Here is a 25695-nt window from a genome sequence, read left to right on the forward strand (position 1 = left end):
AACTGCCATCGTGCTCCTCCTGGAGCACTGGTAGCAATCCCACCACTACATAGGGTCTACACCAGCCAGGTATTTTATGTGTGGGAGACGTTGGGAGCCTGCAAGACAGCTGCTGTACTTATATAGGTTATACATCAAGGCTGAGAAAAAAAAATAGTACTTTGTCAAAAGAAAAGAAAGTCCAGTTATTAAGAAGAGAAATTTTTCCTAAGATTCTGAACAACTTCAGGTAAGTCAGGAATAATATCTGCATCTGTCTTTTGAGAAACCACCAGTTTCTTCAGCAATGAGCCTTACCAAGGTAGCTGTCATCGTAGGAAGCAGGAGCCACGTCTGTCTGCTTTTCTCCAGCCAGTTTCCTTAGAATATCCTTGAATGAGTAGTTTGCAATGATATCTGCAATACTGGCAGTGATCACCTGACCTGTGGTTACACAAATTAATTCATTCATTAACTTAATGGGTTTAAGAGGCAGTCCTCTCCAGCAGACAGAAAAAGACACACACTTCCTTGAAAGCTTTCATGGAGTTGCTTGCATGTCTGTGGCTGAGTTTTCCTGCCTGCCTGGTACAGTTGATTACAGCTGGGTATAAACCCATAGATTACTAACAGTATTTTACCTATCTTCCTCCTGCCTTCAACATGCATAGTTCCAAATGATAAGGAAGTCTTTAGATTTGAAACACGATGAAACTTTTGTGATTTTTTTTATTCTAGAATGTTCTAACTAGAAGAAAACTTCAAAACCATCTAGCCCAAAAAAAATGGCTTCTTAAAGATTTATTTATTTGAAACACAGCATCACAACGAGAGAGAGAGAGAGAGAGAGAGCGCTTTTGTTTGCTATTTCATTCCCCAAATGGTTATGACTGCAAGAGCTGGGACAGGCTGAAGCTAGGAACCAGGAACTTCTTCCAGGTCTCCTGCATGAGTGCAGGGGCCCAAAGACTTGGGCCATACTCTGCTGCCTTTCCAGGCTATTATCATGGAGTTGAATTGGAAGTGGAGCAGCTGGGATTCAAATTGTTGTCCATATGTAATGCCAGTGCTGCTTGTGGAGGCAACACCTGCCCCTAAATATAACTTCTTAAAAGTGGGGAAAACTGAGACCCAAAGAGCTTGAGTGTGTCACCTAAGGCCACCTAGCTTTACTGGTTGGGCAGCTGATAGTAGAAGCAAGGCCACTTTGGCATGCTAACAAAACCATTTTGGAAAAGTATGGATGTTGCATTAAATCTAAATCATTTATCTAAGTAATAGACTATAAACATACTGGCTGAATCAAAGGGAATTATATAATCTTTGAGTCAGCTTGTTGTGCTCCTAGAACATATAGAAAAATCATAGAAGTGTGATAATAGCAAACAGTCAGATACAGTGAGGTTCACAATGTTAGCAAACAGGAATCCCTTGCCACCAACACTGACACATAAGAACTCTGACTAATCTCTTAGAAATAAAGCCACTATCAGAAGTCTTGAAATAGGATCTCCTCAAGGAGATCAGTGTCCAAAAGGCATCTAATTTTCTGCTTTAATTTCCATGCATTCAAGCATCTGAGACAAAAGTGTGATTTGATACTCAGAGAAAACTGTTTCAACATTTGATGCTAATGTTCAATCATTCTCTGGGAATTCACCTAATTCCCATTCTATCTGTGTGAAATCCAAAAGGAGTAAAATTGTCAAACAAGTTAATAGTTTTAAGTGATCAAGAATGAAATAATTATTCTAATGTTAAGGCAATTGTGTTTACGTAGGAGTCCATACATAATGTCTAGAATTTGGTATTTTTGGGTGGTTAAAGAAAAATAGTTCTCTCCCCAACCTTCCACCATACACACACACACACACACACAGCCTTTTGTTGTCTCCTTTACTTCTACCTATAAACACTATAATTCAAGCCTGGATGAATTTGTAAATTATGCAACTACATGTCAGTGAAATGCTTCTATATGCCCTTAGCATAGACTATTTTCAGCAAATCATTTGTGTGGATTTTTTTTGCAAAGTAAGGAAAGGCTGAAATTTATAAAATTGATAAAGAACATTTTGAAAAACACTTTTAAAATTTTATATCACTTGTGTAAAATATATTGGCTTTCAGGTTACAATGTAATTTTCAAATATACAAATATAGAAGGCTAATTATTTGATTTTTGTAATTGCTTAGACATGAATTAAACTTAACAGTAACTTCACATAAATTTTATCATGAATCCATCTCTTTTGGCCTGCCCTAATGAATTTTAAACATGCTCAAGTCTCATTCATTGGAAAAAAATTCTCCCTCAACTGTTCATAGGTCTTAGATTCTATTCCACCTCTGTCCTAAAATTTACACCCAAAATTCAGCCTGTCTTCTTAGTTGTCATCCATACCCAAGACATCAGCTATTGCTAATATGCTTGTGATGTGAATTTTTATTTCAATCTAGCTATCTTCTCTGAGCTTGCACCCACAAATCTAGATACTTTTGCAGGAACTATTGGATATGTCAAATATTTCCACACTCAACATAATCAAAAGCTAGCCTATCATCTCTCTACCCCACTCCAGACCCAGTGTTCTCTATCTCATTAAGTGGTACCCATGTATAACCATATAGTGACAAAAATCAGAAACACAGCCTTGTCATCCTGCCATTCTTTTCTTCCTACATCCAACCCATCACTTAGGCTGTTTATTTGGCCTGCAAAGCATGTATCAGATTTCTCTTCTTTTTAAAATCTGTAGCATCACCACCCTATGATAGAAACATGGTTACCCAAACGTTATAGCTAGTTGACCTCATTTAGTTTATAATCTCTTGATATTTTGGCCAACTTACAATCCATTTTTTATATTTCAACCAGAGTGATTTTTTTAAAAGACTTATTTTATTTTTTATTTTTTATTTTATTTACTTTAAGGGGAGAGATAGACAGACAGATGATCCATCTGCTGGCTCTCTCCTCAAATGGCTACAATAAACAGAGCTAGACCAGAATGAAGCCAGGAGCCTAGACTCCATGTGTCTCCCAAATGGGTGGCATGTATCTGAGTACTCTGGCCATCTTTCACTGCCTTCCTGGGCACTTTATCAGGAAGCTAAGTCAGAAGTAAAGCAGTTGGGACATGAGCTGGCAACCCGATAGTGAGTGCCAGCATCACAGGTAGTAGTTTAAGCAGCTGTGCCACAACACCACCCCAGATGACCTTTTTTAAATCACAAATTTGATCATAGCACAGATGCCTATTTTTCCATTCTTCTTAGGATAAAGAACACCATGTCACACTACCTAACCTCATCTCTTTAAATGCTTAAAATCCACATAAGTTTAAAAACACAACTGCCTATTCTGTCCTGGGAATCTGTGTTGTGGGGAGAACCACTATATACCACTGACAGACTTTTTTTTTTGGGTTCTTGTAACTCTGGTTACCCTGATTTCCCTCCATCCAACACACACTGCATTCCTGGGCTGCTGTTGGCCTGTGTCGGGCCATTGGAAGCATTAGAAGAAGCCATCCTCTCTGTTACATGAATAGGCTGACCTGCACCTACATCCGTACTTCTGAAGCAGGGTGCAAGTGGTATTCCAGAACACCAGTACATGGCCACTGCGGAGGGTTCCCCCATGGTCTCACAGCACCATCATGCTGCTCCTTCCTTAGGCCATGTATATCATGCTCAGAACTTCCCAGGTCTCTGTATGAATATACTGGATCAATGCTTGCATCCTTCCCCAAATAGGAATCCCTGTTTTGACACAACTCACTATTGTATCCCTGGCATCTAATGCAAAGACTGATAGAGCCCCAATAAGTTTTTGGCAGAGAAATGACTTCGGTTGCAAGGAAATTTTCAAACATCATGTCTAGAGCAAGGTACAATTGAAACAATGCTTCATCCCCAAACTACAAATAGGGAAATCCCATTGACAAAATAATGACTAGGCATTTGATTTACTTCTATTTCATCTTCCACTCTGTAGCAACAAATGTGCTTTCCTTCTCTACCAACAGAACATACCTTGCCAGTAGAAACTCCCAGGTCCTCCTACAACAAGATCCCCATTCTACAAAACAGAAACAGCAATAGCAACAATTGAAAAAAAATTTTTAGAGGATGACAAATCATTGTTAATTTATATTGCTCTAACAAGTTGTTACACATTAAAAAAATTTCAGAGTCCCTTATATCTGAGACTTGCAGCTAATTTTCTTTCCTATTTCTAACTTTCAATTATTTAGTGTATTAGCATATTAAATAATTTCAGATTGTCTCAATTAAGTAAGTAGAACTCTCCCCCTGGGGAACATAAAATTCATGTTTTTGGTCCTGCCACTGGTAAGCAAAGTTCTACTTGTTTAAAATGGTGAAAAGTAGCAGATCTGGTCTTTTGAGCCTTGGTGAGAGAAAGAAAAAGTCCATATTAATTTATTACAAGGTCATCTTAGCAGGGCCTCTTTTTTCGTACGTTTGCCCTCCTTTTCAGGAAAAAGAACAGAAATATCTGGTTAGCAAATATAAACCTCTTCCCGTCTACTTATAGCCCCACCATCTATACTGTGTGTCATTATCATTCAGTGGCCAAAACAAAACAAATGATGTTAAAAACAGTACAAGTGAAGATTTTTTCCACTATTTTCAAAATTATGGATTCCTTGCCTACTAGGTCTACTTGGTCAGTTACAGCAAAAAGGGCAAACAATTTGTAAATTCTTGTGATCTTTTTTAGAAAGTTTTTTTACTGAGTTTTGGAGATTTTCATGTAGGTGCTACAGAAGGTAGCAGGAAAGATTTGCTTTTCGTCAAATATATTTCTGTACTGCGTAATAGGTTGTTGTATGCATAGGTTACTTGAAAATGAATTAAGAGTAAACAAAACGATGTAAGTTTTCAAGTATGGCTATGAATAAGTGCCTAGAACTTTTTTGGTTATTGTTTCAGGTTTGTAGGAGTGAGAGGATAAAGGTTGTATAAAGAATCAAGCAGATTAAAATTTAGAAGCAGCAAGCTCAAAAAAATTTACCTTATAAAAATCCAGACTGAATCCTGCTTGGCAGTAGCCCTGGCCTTCAGGGTCAGCATTGCCTGAATTGAACAAGACAGACAAATGTTGTAACGTCATCCAGATATTCTGATACATCTCTAGATTTCTAGGTTAAAGATTACCTACATATGATAAATGCAGATAATCAATATGTACATTTTAAAATTCATTCCAAGCACTCTATGAAATCTGTTTCTACCAATTTCTCTTTCACAAATTTCCTTGGGACTCTATACTAAGATGAACAGGACCACATCCCTTTGACTTTCTATGTTGGAGAGTACAACTCATGTTCTTTCAACAAACCCTTTCAACGACATTCCACTTCTCCCGTGTGGCTTGTCTTACTGTGCCCATTCAGTTCCAGCAAGGGCAGGTAAATTTCCATTGCTAACAATCAATGCCCTAGAAAAAGGAGAGCTCAACAAGACGGTCTGTGAGTGCTCTCCGCTAGCACCAACCAGGGTTTGCATTTCCGCACTACCTTGCTTCTTTTCTTTGTTTTCCTTTTAATTTTTGCAATGATAGACTTCCAATTTCCTAATAAACAGAAGATTTACCCTTCACTGAATACTGAATTCAACAAGTAGTGAGTTGAAAAGCAGTATTTCTCAGGAGCATCCGCAGGGGCTATCCACATCTACAAATGTTTGCAAGTACCACTGCAGTTAACTATGAATATGTAAATAATTACTATTTCCTTATGAAGACGTTCACGGATGGAAATTAAAGTAAGGAGGCAGGAAAGGAAGTGGACATCTTCATCAGAAAACACTGCAGGCTGAGCATGGACTGGTTCCAAAAGCTTCTGAAATAGATCTATTCTTTCCAGCTTTTCTTAGAATGTCTTCTGTGAGGTTTTTTCGGTTTCCTTTTCTTTTGTCAGTACTTAGCTAATTTTAGAATTGTCATCAATTCTTTCCAGATGCTTTCTTTATTTTTAGAGATATTTTTCTACCTCATATACTATTTTAGCACAATTAGTTCCTTCCTTTACAACTGTAGTTGGTTATGAATCCTATAAAGTCCCCTAAAAACTCATCTTATAATCTCAATGACTGGGTGTGAGTTTTCTACAAGTCCATTGATCTAAATATTTATAAATGCATCCAGAAATAGGTAAATATCACTCTGTAAACATATATATGTTACCCTGAGTATATTTTAAAACCGTATTTTTAAATGTACAAGTCTTTAAAAACTCTTAAAAATCAACTCTGAATTCTTATTTTTAATATACTAAATTACCCAAAATGGAAGAAATGGCCACTCTTTGAAATATTTGAAATAATTTTTTGCTTTAAAACAGAAAACTGAAGAGAGGAAATAACAAATTTTCATGAAATTTGCTGAGAATATTAATTTTTCACAAAATTCACTGCATCATCAACTTCAACTATTTGTGGCCACCATAACAGAGCGTAAAATTTTTTCTTTGGCAGGCGTTTTTTCCTTTAGAAGTAGAATTTATGAGAGCTGAAGGAATTCTTCCTTCCCAGGACTGTGGAGTATCTATAAATCGGACTGTGATGTCCCCGAGGGAACTTTGAAATCCTGAAGTGAAAGGGTATGTGTAACCCATCCCCGCCTGAATCATGAATGACAATAAGGGTTGTAGGCTTATCCTGAATATGAATGAGCAAATTCTCTTACTACTCCTGAGGGACACAGCTCCTGGGATCAGTGGAAGGATTTTGTGGTGCAGAACCAGCGTGAGGGCTTCTTAATTCCGTTTTGAAAATAATATCACTGGTGTCCCTGTTGTAGGATATGGACCATATGCTCCTGAACAAGCTGGCTTTGTGTTAATGAACTGTGAATTTCTGAGCCATGACAGGAAGTCTGTTTGTTGGATGATGTGAGGCAGAAAAAGTCCAAGCCTGAATAGGAAGGCCACAAGGATGTGAACACTGTGGTTGTACACTAGAGCTGAAAGAATCCTTGGTAATTTATTGAGCTATTCTGCAATTCAATATGAGCTGGGTGGTTCCTGTGATTTAAAAAAATAAAGAATAGATCCATTGGCATTATAGTCTTGAAGGGCAAGTATCACAATTTACATCTTTAAAACATGGTTCAAATTCACAATGAAATCTTCCATCCTGCTCGTCAAGATTCCACACACATGTGATGTATTTTAATCTGAGCTCTCACATCCCACTACTGTAAGGCTAAAAGGCAGAGCAAGCTGCAGTGATGAGTTTTAGAGGTGATCCTCCTCAATGCTAGTTGGAAGGATATAATTCTTCATTGCAGAGGCAGTGTGAGGGAAAGGTCTGTCTGTATTCATTAGAGTTGGCTATTATGAGTTTGCTATATTTGCTATTATGCTATTACGCATCTTTAACAAATCATGAAAACTGTGGTGGGGAGAAGTTCACCACTGAATCAGAGCCTGTCCTTTTGAGTAAATTTGGGATTTTTATTTATTACCTCTCTACCTGATTTTATCTTTAGCCTGTAGTGCTGACTTCTTATGAAACCCTGAGGCATGGCACTTTGAAAACAAATGTCACAAACTACGCCTCTCTTCACCACAGTTTGGGCCCAGGGAAGCTGCTTCTCTCCTTACCCCAACAGCCACTGGCTAAAGGAATCTCTGCTTCACACCCAATCCGTTGGCTCCTGTCCCAGGTCCCTAGCTTCTCACTCCTTTCTTGCCTTGCTCTGTTTTTATTTGTAGCTCCCTCCACTAGCTGACATGCTATTGCAGACTTCTTCAACTGCGGGTTTGATTGTCTTTCCTACCAAGAGTCAGGACTTAACATTCTCTTGCTCTTTGTAGAATTTCCTAAACTCAGAGTCATTAGTGCTAAATGAACAAATGTCTCATTATCTACAAAGAGCCACCATTTTTAAAGCTATTTAGAATAAAATCCTTATTTCACAAATCATTTATTCAGCTGACAACTGTTGTAAAGTGAACTGATTTGTTTCAGTATGTTCAAGCGGAAGGGCATAATCTTCCTGCCAAAATCCTCACCCCAAACCGTCAGAGTTAAAATGTTTCCCTCCCAATTCTTCAAGCCTCTAATCTCAGTGGCCTATTTGTTAACCCCCTAATATGCTGATCCTTCTTTCTCTTTATTATTTATCTGACTTTTTTATCGTTTGCTTTTTCTAAAATAATCTTGAGTTTTAAAAATAATCCTGCAGGGCTTGGCGTGGTAGCCTAGTGGCTAAAGTCTTCGCCTTGCATGTGCCAGGATCCCTTATGGGCACCAGTTTGTATCCCAGCAGCCCCAATTCCCATCTAGCTCCCTGCTTGTGGCCAGAGAAAGCAGTTGAACATAGCCCAAAACTTTGGGACCTTGCACCTGTGTGGGAGACTTGGAAGAACTTCTGGCTCCTGGCTTTGGATTGGTGCAGCTCTGGCCATCGCGGCTGCTTGCTGTGTGAATCAGTGGACTGAAGGTCTTCCTCTCTGTCTCTACCCTTCTCTGTATATCTGACTGTCTAGTAAAAATAAATAAATCTAAAAGAAAAATGCTCCTGCAAAGTGGGAAAAACTTAACTTACAGCTATAGAAATCCAATTAATTTGGATAAGATTTTTTTGTTTTTTTAGATTTTAAGTTTTTATTTATTTTTATTGGAAACACATATTTACAGAGAGAAGGAGAAACAGAGAAAGATCTTCCATGTGCTGGTTCACTCCTCAGGTGGCCACAACAACCAAAGCTGAGTCAATCTGAAGCCAGGAGCCAGGAGTTTCTTCCAGGTACTCATGCAGGTGCAGGTTCCCAAGGCTTTGGGCCATCCTTGGCTGCTTTCCCAGGCCACATCAGGGAGCTGGATGGGAAATGGAGCAGCCAGGTCACAAACCTGTGTCCATATGAGATCCTGGTGCATGCAATGTGAGGACTTCAGCCACTAGGCTACCATGCAGGATCCGGATTGGGGTTATTTTTTAAAACAACAAAAATTTTTAAAATGAGTCATGAGGATGGTCTTGCTAATGATATTGGTCCCCCTTAGTAAGAATCAGAATGGAAATCCGTTGTTGGTTTGTCTGCAGATTCGGTGATCTATCTGACCCATAGGAAATTAAAATGTTCTTGAAAGGACTTAAAGGAGCACAATCACGTATTCAGCCAGTTGTGTTATCCTAAAGTCCTTGTGTTGGCTGCCAGGATGAAGTAATCCTATAGCAATGTCCCAGTGAATGGCCCACACAGTGTTGCTAGAAAGAATGCCTGACCAAAAGACTGACAGAGCTGTTGAATAAGATTTAGATTCTAGACAGTGAGTGTATTGGGGAAAAAAAAGATTCAACACCTGAAGCAGAAAAGCTAGTGAGCCAGGGAATGTGAGACATAGCTGTCCACTAAAGCCACAGCCACTGAGAACAGAGGCCAGAGAGAAAGGTCTAGGCAGGTGCCCCCAGGCCCAGGCACACTACCTTAACACCATTCCTTGCATGAAGCAAAGGGGCACCAGCATCCTCTATAGCTCACCCAGAGTGCTCGTGGGTAACAATAGGCAAGAAACTGTAATACCTAAGAAAGCAGAAAGATGAGCAGAATTCTGTCCGTGGGCCCAGTTATTACATCAAGGCTGTCAACAAACTGGACTGCTAAAGCACATCACTCATCAAAAGCATTTTGAGCTTATCTGCATTTCTGTCTACAATGAAAAGGCTCTTCAGCTAAAGTACAGGCTCAAGGGATAGAAATAACTTACTGTTCCGGCAAGGAGAGTACTCTGCATAGGCACTGAAATTCTGAATCGCGACATAGCAAGTGCCCACGGGATCCTTCTCCGCTGTAGGTTTAAGAGTTCTCCAGTGATACAAGGGAGCACAGGCCTAGGAAACATCAAAGGCAATCATATTTTTGAAGCAGGTTTATCATTCTGTAGTTTGATTTGAATGATTGATTAGTGTACTTTAAGTAATGGCAACTATGTTAAATTATTAAGTTTACCAATTGGCCTGTCGCATGCTAATGAGTACCTCAGTACTCTGCATAAATTAAACTTCCAAAGCAATTTTTTCTACTTTTTTATTTAAGGAGTTTAATAATTAGATTATCAGAGTCACAACAAATGCATGGTACTATATTATAATATTATAATATAACTACAATATGATTCTCATCAATTCTCATGCTCATGTGCTATTATTACAAAGAACAGATTCAGTGCAGTCCATAAACATGCCTCCAAGGATATAATCTTACTTCCTTTTCTGCTTCTTTCCTCCTTCGTTCCTCCCTCTTTCCCTCCCTCCTCGTCCCCTTCTCCCTTCCTTCCTCCCTTCTTCTCTTCTTCTTTCTGCCTTCCTTCTTTGATGTTTGAGATAACATATTTTCAACTCGCATTAAAGTCAAAGGCTTAACACTCCACTATATAAATAGTTCAACAAGGAAAAGACCCTAGGTCAGTGGACAAGGGCTATAAACAAAACTCAAATAAAAATATGACCATTTCACTCACAGACAGTAACTTTAAGATAACCACAGATCATTAAGACAGTGGTAGTATATTATTCTTTTTTTTTTTTTTTTTTTTTATAATCTATTTTATTGTGTTGTTGACAATCTTTACATAGTTAATTACAGTTAAAGAAAGAAAAAGAAAAGAAGAAAAAAAAAAGGTTCAGGGGGATAGGGAAGTGGGTAATACTATTATGTCCACATTGTTTCTATCTTGTATCTGAGGTAAAGGGGGATATTGAGGGGGAAGCCCCACCCGGTTTCCCACCCACCCCAAGTCCCGGATGTGGGGCATGCTCTGAGATATGTGCTCGAGTGGTGTTAATAGTTCTCCAGTTATGAATCGCTGCCAGTTTCGCTCGATGAGGTCGTCCACTGATTGATATGGTCCATCATAAAGTCTCCGTTTGCCCCATATATCGCTGCCAACATATAGCTGAGATGAATGATTGATCTGCTCTGTCTTCTGTCTTTTCTTGATTAGAGTTCTGAGTCCAGCAGTTCGATTAGGGAGATCTCCAAAGAAACTTTGAGGTATTCCCAGACTAGTTTCTTGTATGCTCTAGCAAGCACAGGGCCCGGCACAGTCCATCACCACGATCAGCTGGTGGTTGCAATTGCTGGGTTGGTTCTGTTTTCAGTCCCGAGTTGCACTGGAACCAATGGGTGTTGCAGTCCAGTCTGGTTCTGCCCAGCACATACTCGGCCCTCACACAAACCAGTGGGAGCTGCAGCCTAGTCGGGGCGACCCACAATAACCCCCACCAGGCCCGCCCCCTACCCTGGTTTGCCAGTATGTGTAGCAGAAGACCAGTCTGTCCCCCATCCCATTTGGCTCTTGTACGTGTCAATGGGTATTAAAGCTTAGTTCTGTCTAACCAACTCAACCATCCAGCCCTCACGGGTGTTGTTGAGTGCCTCTCTATCTAGCCATCCCAGCCCCCGTCCCAGTCTTCATGCCCTCCCACGGGAATAGTGACCCAAGAAGGGGGAACCCACTTTTTCCCTCCCAGGTCTCTCTGTCCCGGTTTATGCACTCTTTAGGTGGTTCTGTGATTTGACTTGACAGAATTAGTCCCCAGTGCCAGCTTCTGCGGCTATGCCCAAACATCCCGCACCCACTCTAATTTATGCTTGCACCAGCAGGAATAATCAGCCCAGCCTGGCTTTTCCCTAATCTAGTCCACATGCAGCGCACAGGTGTTGTAGCCTTGCATAGTCTAGTCTGTCTCTATCCCAGCCCACGCTCTCCATTGGGAGTAGCTGTCCGGCGAGGGAACCAGCCCCTTAATCCCCCCGCCAGTTCTGCCCCTCCCTTCCTTCCTGGATCTCATGTGTGCTGGTTGGGTGCTGCATTCATATCCAGTACAGGCAACCACGCCCTGGCATTCCATAATGTGTACTGGTTTTGTCGCGACCAAACCCGGCTCATCCCACACTCTGATCTGGTGATCGGATTTGCCAGTGGGTGATACGGACTGATTCAGCCTGGTCTGCTCCTGACCCATGCTGAATGTGTGCCAGTGGGAAACTTTCCATGGCCTATTCTGGGCTGTTTCCTATCATGCTTCTTGCGCTTACCTGCAGGGACTGTGTCCTGCCAGAGGAGTTGCCCAGGCTCCTCCATCAGATCCCCTCCCAATGGCAGGTTTTGCGCATGCCAGGGGGTCCTTGAGCCAACCCAACTCAGTTCACCTCCTGCCCTAGCAGGAACAGTGGCTTTTCCTGGCTGGCTTTCACCCCATTCTGGTTCTTGTTGTTGGATGTTTCAGCCCAGCCATGGCTCGTCCATACCCACATACAGCTCATGCATGGCTCAGTCGGGGGTTGAGACCCAGCCTAGTCAGTCCCACATCTACCCCCTGGTTCTCCATGCCACCAGATGGTGTTGGGGTCTGAACTGGCCTGGTGCATCCAATCCCAGCCCACACTAGTGCCTCGGGTGACTGCAACTGTTTCCTAGATAGAACGCAGCTCCAATTCTAGCACATACGCCCCTTGGTGGGAACCTCAACCTAGTTAGGGTGTCCTGTTACCTCCCCGATTGGGCTTGTTCCTAGCTGTAAATCATGCACCTGCCCGTGGTTGCTCTGGGGACCAGTAGGTGCAAGAGCCTAGCTCGGTATGACCTGTGTTCCATGCTGGTTTCTAGTTTTGCTTGTAAACAAAGGTTTGTTCAGTCCTGCCCAGTACATTACGGTCCATTACCAAGTTACACATTTTGGAGCTACTATGCCCTGCTAGTCTGACCCCCAGATTTGGACGGCATGTTCACCAGCGAGAGCTATGACTCGCCAGGGGAGCTTCCCAAGTACCTCCACTTGATCCACTCCCAAACCCAGTTTACATACATGCCATTGGTTTTTAGGCCAGTGCCCGGTGTACTCTGGCCTCCCATTTGGCCTTGTATGAGCTGGTGAATGTTGCAGCCCGGCCCACCCCACAGCCTATTCAGGATGCACATTTGGGTGCTGCTGCCTTGCCCAGTCCAGTCTATGGTGGATCCCTTTACCTGTGATTGATGGCAGGCTCCTTGGTCACACCTAGCTTAGTCCATAACCACCTAAAATTTAGGTTTACCAGTGGGGCCAAACTTTCTACAGGGTGTGGCCCACACATCCTGCACAGAGTCCACCCCAGTATAAGGTTCTAGAGTGCTAGTTAAAATTATGGACCTGCCTAATGTGACCAGTCTCCTGAACCAACATCATGTCAGGCAAAAAGATATCCTGCTAGACAATCCGGGGTTTATCTTTTGCATTATAGGTGTTCAAAGCTCAGGATTATTGAGTGATTAGAAGTTCTCCAAAAGAAGAGTTACTGGCGTTGGGAATCTTTAGGATTGACTCAGAACCCAGAAACAGTGGGGTCACCCTAGAGCTATCTAAGCAGCAATTCGGACATCCATTACCCCAGAGCTTCCCGGCCGGGCGGCCAGCAGTCAAAGCCTGGCACCACATGGTGCACTGGCCGCCCTGGATGAGGCCGAGGACTCGTTCACTGCCTTGCGGCAGTGTCTTTGGCGTGAGCCCCCAGCATTGGGTCCGACCCGGCAGGGGCACCCCCCACAGCCGCCACACTGTGAGGAGCGGCAGTTGCCCCCGAATCCCAAGGCCCGAACCCCTCCCAAACTCACCTAGCTGCCAGATATCAGCAGCTGGGTGGAGCTAGGAATTTTAAGCCAGTTCCCAAGTTCCCACATGGTGCACTTACCCTGAGGAATGAGCTCTCTTGGGTCCTGGATGAGGCCGAGGACTCGTTCACTGCCTTGCGGCAGTGTCTTTGGCGTGAGCCCCCAGCATTGGGTCCGACCCGGCAGGGGCACCCCCCACAGCCGCCACACTGTGAGGAGCGGCAGTTGCCCCCGAATCCCAAGGCCCGAACCCCTCCCAAACTCACCTAGCTGCCAGATATCAGCAGCTGGGTGGAGCTAGGAATTTTAAGCCAGTTCCCAAGTTCCCACATGGTGCACTTACCCTGAGGAATGAGCTCTCTTGGGTCCTGGATGAGGCCGAGGACTCGTTCACTGCCTTGCGGCAGTGTCTTTGGCGTGAGCCCCCAGCATTGGGTCCGACCCGGCAGGGGCACCCCCCACAGCCGCCACACTGTGAGGAGCGGCAGTTGCCCCCAATCCCAAGGCCCGAACCCCTCCCAAACTCACCTAGCTGCCAGATATCAGCAGCTGGGTGGAGCTAGGAATTTTAAGCCAGTTCCCAAGTTCCCACATGGTGCACTTACCCTGAGGAATGAGCTCTCTTGGGTCCTGGATGAGGCCGAGGACTCGTTCACTGCCTTGCGGCAGTGTCTTTGGCATGAGCCCCCAGCATTGGGTCCGACCCGGCAGGGGCACCCCCCACAGCCGCCACACTGTGAGGAGCGGCAGTTGCCCCCGAATCCCAAGGCCCGAACCCCTCCCAAACTCACCTAGCTGCCAGATATCAGCAGCTGGGTGGAGCTAGGAATTTTAAGCCAGTTCCCAAGTTCCCACATGGTGCACTTACCCTGAGGAATGAGCTCTCTTGGGTCCTGGATGAGGCCGAGGACTCGTTCACTGCCTTGCGGCAGTGTCTTTGGCGTGAGCCCCCAGCATTGGGTCCGACCCGGCAGGGGCACCCCCCACAGCCGCCACACTGTGAGGAGCGGCAGTTGCCCCCAATCCCAAGGCCCGAACCCCTCCCAAACTCACCTAGCTGCCAGATATCAGCAGCTGGGTGGAGCTAGGAATTTTAAGCCAGTTCCCAAGTTCCCACATGGTGCACTTACCCTGAGGAATGAGCTCTCTTGGGTCCTGGATGAGGCCGAGGACTCGTTCACTGCCTTGCGGCAGTGTCTTTGGCATGAGCCCCCAGCATTGGGTCCGACCCGGCAGGGGCACCCCCCACAGCCGCCACACTGTGAGGAGCGGCAGTTGCCCCCGAATCCCAAGGCCCGAACCCCTCCCAAACTCACCTAGCTGCCAGATATCAGCAGCTGGGTGGAGCTAGGAATTTTAAGCCAGTTCCCAAGTTCCCACATGGTGCACTTACCCTGAGGAATGAGCTCTCTTGGGTCCTGGATGAGGCCGAGGACTCGTTCACTGCCTTGCGGCAGTGTCTTTGGCGTGAGCCCCCAGCATTGGGTCCGACCCGGCAGGGGCACCCCCCACAGCCGCCACACTGTGAGGAGCGGCAGTTGCCCCCGAATCCCAAGGCCCGAACCGGTAGTATATTATTCTTAAACATGACTTTAGTAAAGATATAAAACAAGACTGACAAATCTATATTTGTAGCAATGCTAACATACATAAGCACTTTCCTGTTTTTTTATTTTCTTTTTAATTTTGGCTCCCACAAAGATATGATTATATATATAATATATGAAAATTAAATATATTCAATTAATGAATTGCCTTACATTATTTTAATTTAAATAAAATAATCTGACAAAACAAAATACTTCCTAAAAGTAATGGACTCTATTTTCTTTCAAAAACAATTGGACCTACATAAAGGCCAATGATAGTTCAAATAGAGAATGATTCATTGTGATGTCCTAAAATGAGGACTAGTTCCTTTTTTGTGTAATTGTTGTTGTATATTAAGAAAGAAACAAGGAAGGAAGGAAGGAGAGAAGGAGAGAAGGAAGGAAGGAAGGAAGGAAGACAGACTTTCAAGTCAAAGGATGCAGTCAAGTTTGCAAACCTCTATTTTGCCCATTCTCCTAGAATTTCATCTGCACAAAGTCCTCTCTTATCTATGTTTCTGGCATTATTTTTCAGGTGGTAATTTTGATTCAATGCAAAAATGAAGGTAAAATATAACATCCTATGACTATATTGGTTACTTTATAAAATATAATCATAGAGTCATGAAAATAACATGGTAACATCTTTTATATTATCCTATTTACCATCAAATAATTTAGAAATGCAAGCATGCCAAAAAATTGCCATTCTTATTATAATAAAGTAGAATTATTCTCAATACTTTTTGAAGGTTTTTATAAATATTTAATATACAATACTAATAGGTTATATATTTTTAAAACTTAAAAGGATTAATATTGTGCTCAAAAGATTTTTAATCCCAAACAGTTATTAAGTAGGATTTGTTACTCAATAGTAAGTCCCATAAGTCACATACTATAAGGGATAGAAACATCTTTACTAATTCTCAAATATGAGAACTACATTAATGCAAATATAATTCTACAGGGAGTAGACTATGAATAATGAGTTTCAAACCAGAGGAAGCTATCTATATGTTATACATTACCTGTTTTATGTCAGAATCTTTTTTTTCTTTATTTGAAGGGGAGGGTTCAACACAGACTAAATAAAGTCAGGCATTTCCTGTGGTTACTTATTAAATCATATTTCAAAAGCTTTAAACAAATCCTAAAAGTCAAAGCTAGTTCTTTATTATAGTCAAAGCCAGCAGATTAAAATAGTCCCCAAATGGGAAAAACAAACCCACACCATTCCAGATCTGTTCAATAGTTACTTCTCAATAATTTAGATACATGTATTTTCTTAGTAAAACAAAAGCATGCCTTTAAAAAGTTATAGGACTAAAAACGGAAAGGTAGCTGTTTGAGAGCAAAAAGCATTTCAAAAGCATTAATGAACTAAGAAAAATCACATAATCACCAGGTTTTATAAATTCAATATTTTAAATTTAATTGAAAAGCAGAGTGGCAGAGAGAAAGAGTGAGCATCTCCCATGCTTCTGGTGTTCACTGTCCAAATAGCCACAATGGTTGAGGTGGGGGCAAGATGAAGCCAGGGATCATGTACACCATCCTGGACTTCCATGTGAATGGCAGTGGCCTTAGTACATGGTCCATCTTCCATGCCCTTCCTAGATGCATTAGCAGAGTTGGATAGAAACTGGGCATGTGGGACTCAAACCAACACTCTTTTATGTAATGGCCCAGCTGTTCTCTCTCTTTTTTTTTTAATATTGGAGAAAACTTCTGTTTTTTTATTTAAAAAAAAACTCATGATAACACATTAACTCAATTTTTAAATAGTCTTTTCCTTCTGATCAAATTTTAGGCAGTATTTTAAATCATCTTTAGCAATAAAATACTTGCCTCTTCAAGATTCAGGCTTTATTTTTTCTAGTGTAGTAATGTTTGAAATATTTGAAAATAACTGGTATGGGAACAACTATTTCCTATGTCTTTGAATACTAAAATAGATTTTTAGTTTTAAGCATTTTTTGAGATGCCAAAACAATAAACTGTAAAAGCCTAACCTGTTCTTACATAAAGGATTTTTTTGAGTGTGAACTTTAAAATACTTCAGAGAATGCGATATTCCAAAGCAGCACCACCATCCACAGCGCATACTCACCACAACTTTCCCCTTGTGAGCCTTCACCGTGGCGCCAAACCATTGATTCGATTTAAACTCTATCGGTTCTTTGGTTCCATTAACTCGGATCTTTCTGTTGTCTGACAAGGAGATGAACTATTAATAAATTGCAAACACGATTGTGCATTAAAATACATTATAATAAATCCAAACATTAAAATTACCTGAAGGATTAATACAGATTCTTTACGGCCTCTCCTAAAACACTGCAGAGTAAGGAAATGTTCCCATAGCCAGTATTGCTCTGACATCAAAGCTACCCAAGGACACAAAAAGCAAAGGAGATTTCCAATATCCAGACCAAGAGCTAGCACAGACCAGCAACCTGCATTTGCCAGCACATCGAAGCCATCATTCACTGTGAACAAGTGGAAACTACCCGTGGGATACAAAGATGGCTCGCATAGGTAAATTATTAGCATAAAACACAACATCAACATTAAAATTTATACCAAAATGTGGACCAAAAGCATACAATCATCATAATAGATGCAAAAAAAAATTCACCTCCTTTCACTGTTAAAAAAAAAATTCAACAAATGAGGTAGAGAAAGAAAATAGATGAACATAGTAAAGACCATCTGTCACAAACCCACAGACATCTATAGTGGTGGTATATGTGATGGTAAGAGTTGCCATTTGTTCCTCTGATATGTGGAATAAGGATGCTTGCTATTACTACTATTCAACATATTATTGAAAGTCTGGAAAGGCAGATTTACTGAGAAGGACAGACAGAAAGATCTTCTGGCTGCTGGTTCATGCCCCAATTGACCCAATTGACCATAGATACAGTGGCCAAAGCTGAGTCAATAGGAAGCTAGAAGCCAAGAGCCAGGACCTTCCTCAGGTCTCCCAAATGAGCACAGGGTCCCAAAGCTTTAGGCCATCCTCAGCTGCTTTCCCGGCCATAAGCAGGGAGCTGGATGGAAAGTGGAACAGCCAGGACAGGAACTGGCACCCAAATGGGATCCCAGGGCATGCAAGGCAAGGATTTAGCACTAGGCTATCAAGCCAGGCCCTGGATCTATTTAAAACAACAACAACAACAAAACCCAAAACTCAAAATAATATTACCACATGATCTATCAGTCGTACTTCTGGTTAAATAGCCAATTAAACTAAATACACTGAAGAGATATCACAACCTCCATGTTTATTGCAGTATTATGCACAGTAACCGAGATATGGGGCCCATCTGCACTATCTGTCAGTAGAATAGTAGACCAAGACAATATGGTACGCATGTCAAATGGAATAAGCCTCAAAAGAAAAGGAAATCCTGTGGTTTCCAACACCAGAGATGAACCTGAGGGACATTGTGCTAAGCGAAATAAGCCAGGCACAAGGCAAATACCACATTTTCTCACTTTTGCAAATCTAGGAAGACGGAACTCCTGAAAACCCAGAGTAAAATGGTGGTTACAAGGATGGTGAGTGGAAGGTGAAGAGATGCTGGTCACCAAGGGTAGAAGGTTTCCATTGGAAGGAGTTAAGTCTAGAGATCGACTGTATAATAGGTGAAACTAGATTATAATATACAAAAGCAGGTGTCTAAGCTAGTGGTTAAGGTGCCTGAGCCCCACACAAGAGTTCCTAGGTTCAATGTCTAGCTTTGGCTGCTGACTCCAGCTTCCACCTAATGCAGACTTCAGAAGACATGGTGATGCCTCACAGATTTAAGGCTCTGCCACCCACATGGGATACCTGGTTGTATTCCTGGCTCCTAACTTTGGCTCCAGCCTAGTCCCAGCCACTGTCGGCATTTGGGGAGTGAACTAATGGATGAGGACTCCCTGAGTGTCTGTCCGTCCATCTCTCTCTCTCTCTCTCTCTCTCTCTCTCTCTCAAACACACACACACACACACACACCCTGGCAAGTAAGTATGTAAAATTTTTTTTTGAAAATAATGTGTACTTGAAAATTACTAAGAGAATAGACTCAATGTTCTGATCACACACATGAAGAAAGACAACTATCAATAACTTGATTAGCTTGATTTAATCACTTTATGATTTATGTGTATGCTGAAACATGTTGCAAATCATAGATACACAGTTTGTCAGTTGAAACAATGTGTATACATGGGGGTTATATCTTGATTAAACAAAAATTTGAAGAGGACTTTTAGATAAATACAAAATGAAAACACACATTTGAACAAAACATGTACCAACTTTTAAAAAGCATTTTATTACATTTATATTTCAGCGCAGACTCTCAGCATCTTGAGTCTACACCTGAGTAGTTGGTTTAAGAATGGAAACTAAATGTTCATAACTGCTTTAAAGAATCCCAGTCTTTTCTGAGAGCAAAACACATCAGATTCTGCCTGGTTCACAAAGCACAGGCCTTTCCAGCATGTGCTGGCGGAACCAGCATGGAGGACTCCAAGGTATTGGTTTTCCATGGAGGAACATGTGTCTGCACTGCCACAGAAGATAACACCACAACGGGGTTTGACATCCACTTTGCAGATGTCAGCATGAGAGGGGCCATCTGGACAGAAACAGCCCACTTAAAACACACACTCTAGGACTTAATAAAAAGCAGATTTTTTTTTTCTTTCACTCTGAATTCCACAGTCAAGTTATTTTCCTCTGGTTCCCTCTGCACAGTTCCAACCTGAGCCCCATCAGTAAAACCAAAGGACTGTCTACAAAAATTTGTACTGGAACATCCTATTCATATGTGTTTCTTTGGGTATACATTTTCTTTTTCTTTCTTGACTGTGCAACAAGTGCCTTACAAAATGAACTTTTAACTGCTAGTAAATGAATCCAAAACAAATATGTAATTAAACCTTCAACTGAGTTTACTTAAAATTATAGACTTTTTATAAAAGATCAAATTACATATATATTCAATCTTAACCTAAAGTGTACATTTTGACATAGTGGTAGAAATTAATTTTTCTTCCTAAAAATCCTATGCTTTTGATGTTTCCGAATTTTTTTTGGGGGGGGAGAAAAAATAAAGCTATAGAAATCTTCACCCAAAGTGCACACAACTGGTAAAGAGTCAGAGCATCTCACAGCCTGCACTAGACATGCTGGAAAATACAAACATTTCTATAGGAAACTAGGATGATTGCAGAACTCAAAGCCAAGGATCTCGCTATTGTAGCCTAGATAATCAATATTTTGGAATTTAATTTTCTTGTGCAGAAGTGAGGCTGAGATTACTTTCCCACAATCCCCCTCCACAAATGATCATTAAGTCACTGAGGTCACATAACATAGCTGTGAATGCAGCTTGCAAACTTGGAAGACTTTTACATAAATCCCACCACAATACAACTGAAGTTTCATGGTCTTTTTTTTTTTCTTAAGATTTATTCACTTGAAATGCAGAGTGGCAGAGTGAGAAAGAGAGAGATGGACATTCCATCCACTGGCTCGCTCCCCAATTTCCTGCGACATTCAGGGCTGGGCCGGCAGAAACCAGGAACACCACCTGAATTCTCCCAAATATACATGAACCCAAGTATACGAGCTATCACCTGTTGCTTCACACATGAGTAGGAAGCTGGATTGGAAGCAGAGTCAGGACCCAAATTGGGCACTCCAATATGAAGGCCAGGAATCCCAAGCAGCTGGTCAACCTATGTATCACAAATGCCTCTCTCAGTTGAAAATCTGGAAAGTCAACCCAGATGAAGAATTAGAAAGAACCACACAGAAACATGAGTATAATGTGTTATTCGTGATTTGTGGCATTAGGAATAAAATTAGTGACACCTCACAAGATGGAAAATGTGGCTTTGATTAAACACACACACACACACACACACACACACACAAAGGCTGTAGAATTTCTGAACTGCTAAAAAGGCATACAAAGAGCACTAGCACCTCAAATATCCAAACAATGGCTAAAGGAGATCCCAGAAGAATTTTGAAATAGCAGGCTGCTCTGATGAAGGCAATTAATTATAGAAAAAAAAAGGGCCACATCCAAGCTGGCCTTGCCTTGCTTTATAAAACGCTTTTTGAGGCATCTTTTTTGCCAATACTGGCTGAACTAGGTGGTAAACAGGTTGAAAGTGTGAACTCTGGATTGATTTTCAGGCAACAATTTCCTTCCGAGCCAAGAGTACAAATGAATGCACTTCATTAGTTACAAATCTAGACTCAGGTGCATAATAATTAAACTATCCCAGGTCTCTTGTTAGATGAGTTTTGTTCTTTTCATTTATCTAGGCAGATGATCTTTCATTGATCTTTGAAATAAAAAAAATCACCTTTTAAGCATTCTATTATTTTCATAATTTCTGGCTTTAAATCTCACATTATAATTGTATAAAAGTTCAAATAAGTAAGATACAGTTGAGTTGACTGCGAAGGTGTCATTTCCCTAATTTCTTACCTTCCTTTTCTGAACAAGATTCTTTGATGTCAAATAACTTGACATCATGTCAGGGGTGATTATGCATACAATTAACAGTGTACTGGTGCTTATTGACCCTTCAGACACAAGCAGGATGTTTTTGATTGAATGTGACCTGACCCCTTCTGAAAACGACCTCAGGCACTATGTGTGGACACCCAGCACAACTTCTGCTCTTCTAAGCTCTCCTCTGCCTGGCTGAAAGCTTGAAGGTCACATCCTCCAGGCTCCCTTGTGAGCAGGATGAATGAGAGGCTTCTGGGGGGTTTGAAAAGATGGAGAGAAGCCACCAGGTGGTTTGGTTTGATTTAGTGCTAACTGCAGGTCGGCCCATGTGCACAGGGGTGAGAGGTATGATGTTCTACAGATATTCTCCAGGAAGATCACACCTGCGGAACTTCAGGCACACTGGCATCAAGTCCTGTGATTCCTGGGTCCTAGGCAGGACCTTTCCTGACCTTCCGAACCCCGCCTTTCCCAAGTCTCTGTATGGAATTCATCCCCCTTCTGGTATCTGTTTTCCTACCCAAATCCTGACATAGGCACTGATGGGAAAGGCATTTAAAGTGGGACCACATGTCCTCTGGGGCCCAGGGAAGGCAGCAGGGTAGCCCCAGGGCACCATCACACAAATAACACTCTTCAGAGGACCAGAGGCCTGAGAGAGGGTGAATTCTGTGAGTGGCTTCAGCAGGTCTCTCCCGAGCACACCACCAACTACACAGAAAGCAAAGCCCATAGCTATCAGAATTTTTATGGTGAATTCATCTGATTTTATAAGACTATTAACAAAGGTAATAAATAGAATTCTGATGGAAAAAATGACCAAGAAAGCATCAACAAAGAAGAGCTTCCAAATCATTAAGAAGGTGACTAACATCCTATAGAAAAAAAGTTGTAAGCATCTCAACAGGGATTGCAAGTAGAAATCAATCTATCACTTGCCAGTCAAAAATGAACAATATTCACTCTGTGCTCAACCTAAGGATTTCATGCAGCATTTTCGAATGGCTATTGGGAATCCTGAGTTAAAATTTGAAATACACATTTTCTTTTGATGGAGAAATTCTACCTTTAGGATTTTGTTCAATGGAGGTAAGAACACAAATGTTTCAAGACCCCATATGAAGATATTGCTCTATAGTTACTGAAATAAAAGACGAATGATTTAAATATTCATAAATAAAAGATTCAAAAAGAAGTTGCTGGAACTGAAACTGTGGCGTGGCTGGTTTAGCCACTGTCCGAGACTGTAGCATCCCCTACTGAGCACCAGTTCAAGTCCCAGCTATTCTGCTTCTAATCTAGCTCTCTGCTAATGTGCCTGGGAAGGCAACAGAAGATGGCCCAAACACCAGGGCCATGCCATTTCTGGGTAGAGTTCCTGGCATCTGTCTGGCCCAGACCTGGTTGTTGTAAGCATTTGAAGACTAAACCCAGAAGATTGAAAATTCTCTCACTCTGCCTTTCAAATAAATAATAAATATATAGAGATACATATTTCTATTATCTATAAAACTATTAGCCAACTGTAAAAACATATCCAGCAGATTGTCTATACATACATATGGACAAATACATATGTGACATATAGAGCACAAATACAAGCAAATCTATAAAGATGATTTGTTCCGAATAGTACCTAGAATAGTGTTATATAGTAAAATATAGTAAGGAATACATTATAGTTTGTTTCTGAAGCTTTTTAGAAAGTACAAGGACTTAATATAACAAATAATAATGTTCACACTGAGCATGGCTGACAACTGTGAAGTTTTTTCACATTCACAAACATTTTCACATGTTTTATATCCCCAGTCCATCACCATAAATTTATTGCATGTGCTTCTGATAATTTTAAAATAACATCTGTGAGTTCTTTGGAGCAGGAAAATGGTATATTTCTCTGTAGAGGACCAAATAGCAACTCTTAGATTTTGCAATTTGTATGGTCTTTATGTCACAACTACTCAACTCTTCCCTGGTAGCAAAAGCAGCCTGTAGCCTACACGTAAAGAACTGGCTTGGCTTTGTCCCAATAAAAGTGTGTTTGTAGACACAGAAATCTGAGTTTCATATAATTTTTACGTGTCATGAAATATTCTTTTAAACAAAATTTCCAGCCGTTTAAAACTATAAAATTGACTCTTATTGTATCGGCTGTAGAAAAGCAAGAGGCAGGCCAATTTAGTTGGAGTTTGCCAGCATGTGTAGTAGTGACAGCATGTGCTTTTGTGGGTTCCTTTTAACTAAAAGTATATGGCATTACATTACTATATAACAGTCTGTGATTGCATTTTATGCTTAAGTTTAGGTTTGTAAGAGATACTTAGGGACAACTCGCTAGCTAGCCAACTAGCTAAATAAAATACACAGACATACAAATGTGTCACTGAATAGATGAGCAAATATCCGATACATTCTTTTTAGCTCCTGCATTGAGCTGTAACCCAATCAGTCATCATGTACATTTCATTTATCTATTCTGGGACTGGCTACTGGTGCAGTAAGTCGAATCTGGGTAGAAATCCCAGTGAGGGGAGAACATGCAAGTTTTGGGTTCTCTGATTCATAGCAATATGCATTTCAGAGCAGGAATGAGGGATTGTAGGATATGGTGCACATGTGGACGACATGCAGGTTTTTCTAGTCCTTTAGCTTAGTAAACTGGGAGGAATTACAAGAAATGAAGATAGATCACTATGGAAAAGTGGTAAGGAGAGTCAAAACTGACACAGTGTGACCAAACATTTTGGCAGCCAGGGTAATTTTTTTGAAAACTATTTATGAAGCTCTCAACCTTGAACTGGGATATAGTAAGCTTCCCTATAGCTTTCCATCATCAAGTCAAGCCCATCCTTTAGGACTTTCTTAAAACTGGTTGTAGGAGCTGTCCAGGCACTTTTAATTAGGAAAGGGAGAAAGAAACCCTTAAACATTTATATGTAACTATGCCACAGTCACATTTCTGCTCTGGAAATCTCATGTAGTGGAAAATGTGTATCTGAGGTCAGAGAATGCTGATATGTTAAATTCAAAATAAAATAGCTATGGCCAGGGTACTGCTTGCCTAAAAGAAACTAATCCAAGGGAAAAAAAACTGGGTTGATTTTTACATCATGGAACATTAAATTCCTACATGTTTGCCTCCCAATATTCCAAAACCATTATTAAGCACTGGTTTAAAAAAAGGCTGTCTTCTTGCTCTTGTGAATTTGCAGGCACTTGAGGAAATAACCTACCAGTTCGCTTTTTCTTTATAATGTTCAAAAACCTACTAGATGGAATGAGTTCTATATAGCTGGAATCTGTGATCTATAACAGCTATGTCTACTGTGTGCACAACTAGCTATATGCACATTCATTTTTCTCACTAGGTCCAGCCTCGGTGTCCTGACATGCACACATGAGAAACTTGACCCTGGGCATGATCTCTAAGTTGGGGTTTCCTGCCCATGAAGGTGACTTTCTCTCTGTTCCCTAGGGTGTCACTCCAAAGACCTTCTCTGGGTCACTTTCTCTTGTGAAATTCTTTGCCTCTGATTTGCTTACTTGTCCAAATCACTTCCTAAAAAGTCCAATGTAGCACTCGACTTTTTTTTTACAAGTTTAAATTCCTTCAGAATATTGCTTTAATTTTTTCAAATGATATAAAGGAACAAAATCTGTATGAAGAATTATGTAAAGAAGCAGCAAATGGAATTTTATGAGAAAACAACTCTCTGGACATGGTTGCTATTGAACTTGGTAAATTCATGTGGCCATTCAGAATTTAGGAGGCTTCTAGCTCATTTCTCTTGTTCATGGGGGGAGGGGGGAAGGTACTGTTTGATAGCAATATGAAAAGTTTTATTTTAAACTATTTGCTCATAACACCATTTAAATATTCCCATTTCATAAATAGCTAAGTTTTAATTAGGCTAAGGGAGCTTAGTGTTTGCTTTTGGAATTTTATGAAGAATGCTTATAAATA

At 41.1% G+C, this 25695-nt stretch overlaps 1 protein-coding gene across 1 annotated transcript in view; it reads right to left on the bottom strand.

Moving 5' to 3' along the window:
* Positions 1 to 25695, bottom strand: part of ITGA8 (integrin subunit alpha 8) — a 170343-nt gene that overhangs the window by 128518 nt on the left and 16130 nt on the right. Inside the window, exons 3-7 of the mRNA XM_058669292.1 lie at positions 17311 to 17411; positions 9724 to 9847; positions 5021 to 5082; positions 4018 to 4063; positions 298 to 423 (exon numbers count right to left, since the gene is read on the bottom strand). Of these exons, the coding sequence (XP_058525275.1) occupies positions 298 to 423; positions 4018 to 4063; positions 5021 to 5082; positions 9724 to 9847; positions 17311 to 17411 (459 nt within the window). The remainder of the gene's footprint in view (positions 1 to 297; positions 424 to 4017; positions 4064 to 5020; positions 5083 to 9723; positions 9848 to 17310; positions 17412 to 25695) is intronic.

Source organism: Ochotona princeps, chromosome 10 (assembly GCF_030435755.1).
Source record: "Ochotona princeps isolate mOchPri1 chromosome 10, mOchPri1.hap1, whole genome shotgun sequence".
NCBI lineage: Eukaryota > Metazoa > Chordata > Mammalia > Lagomorpha > Ochotonidae > Ochotona > Ochotona princeps.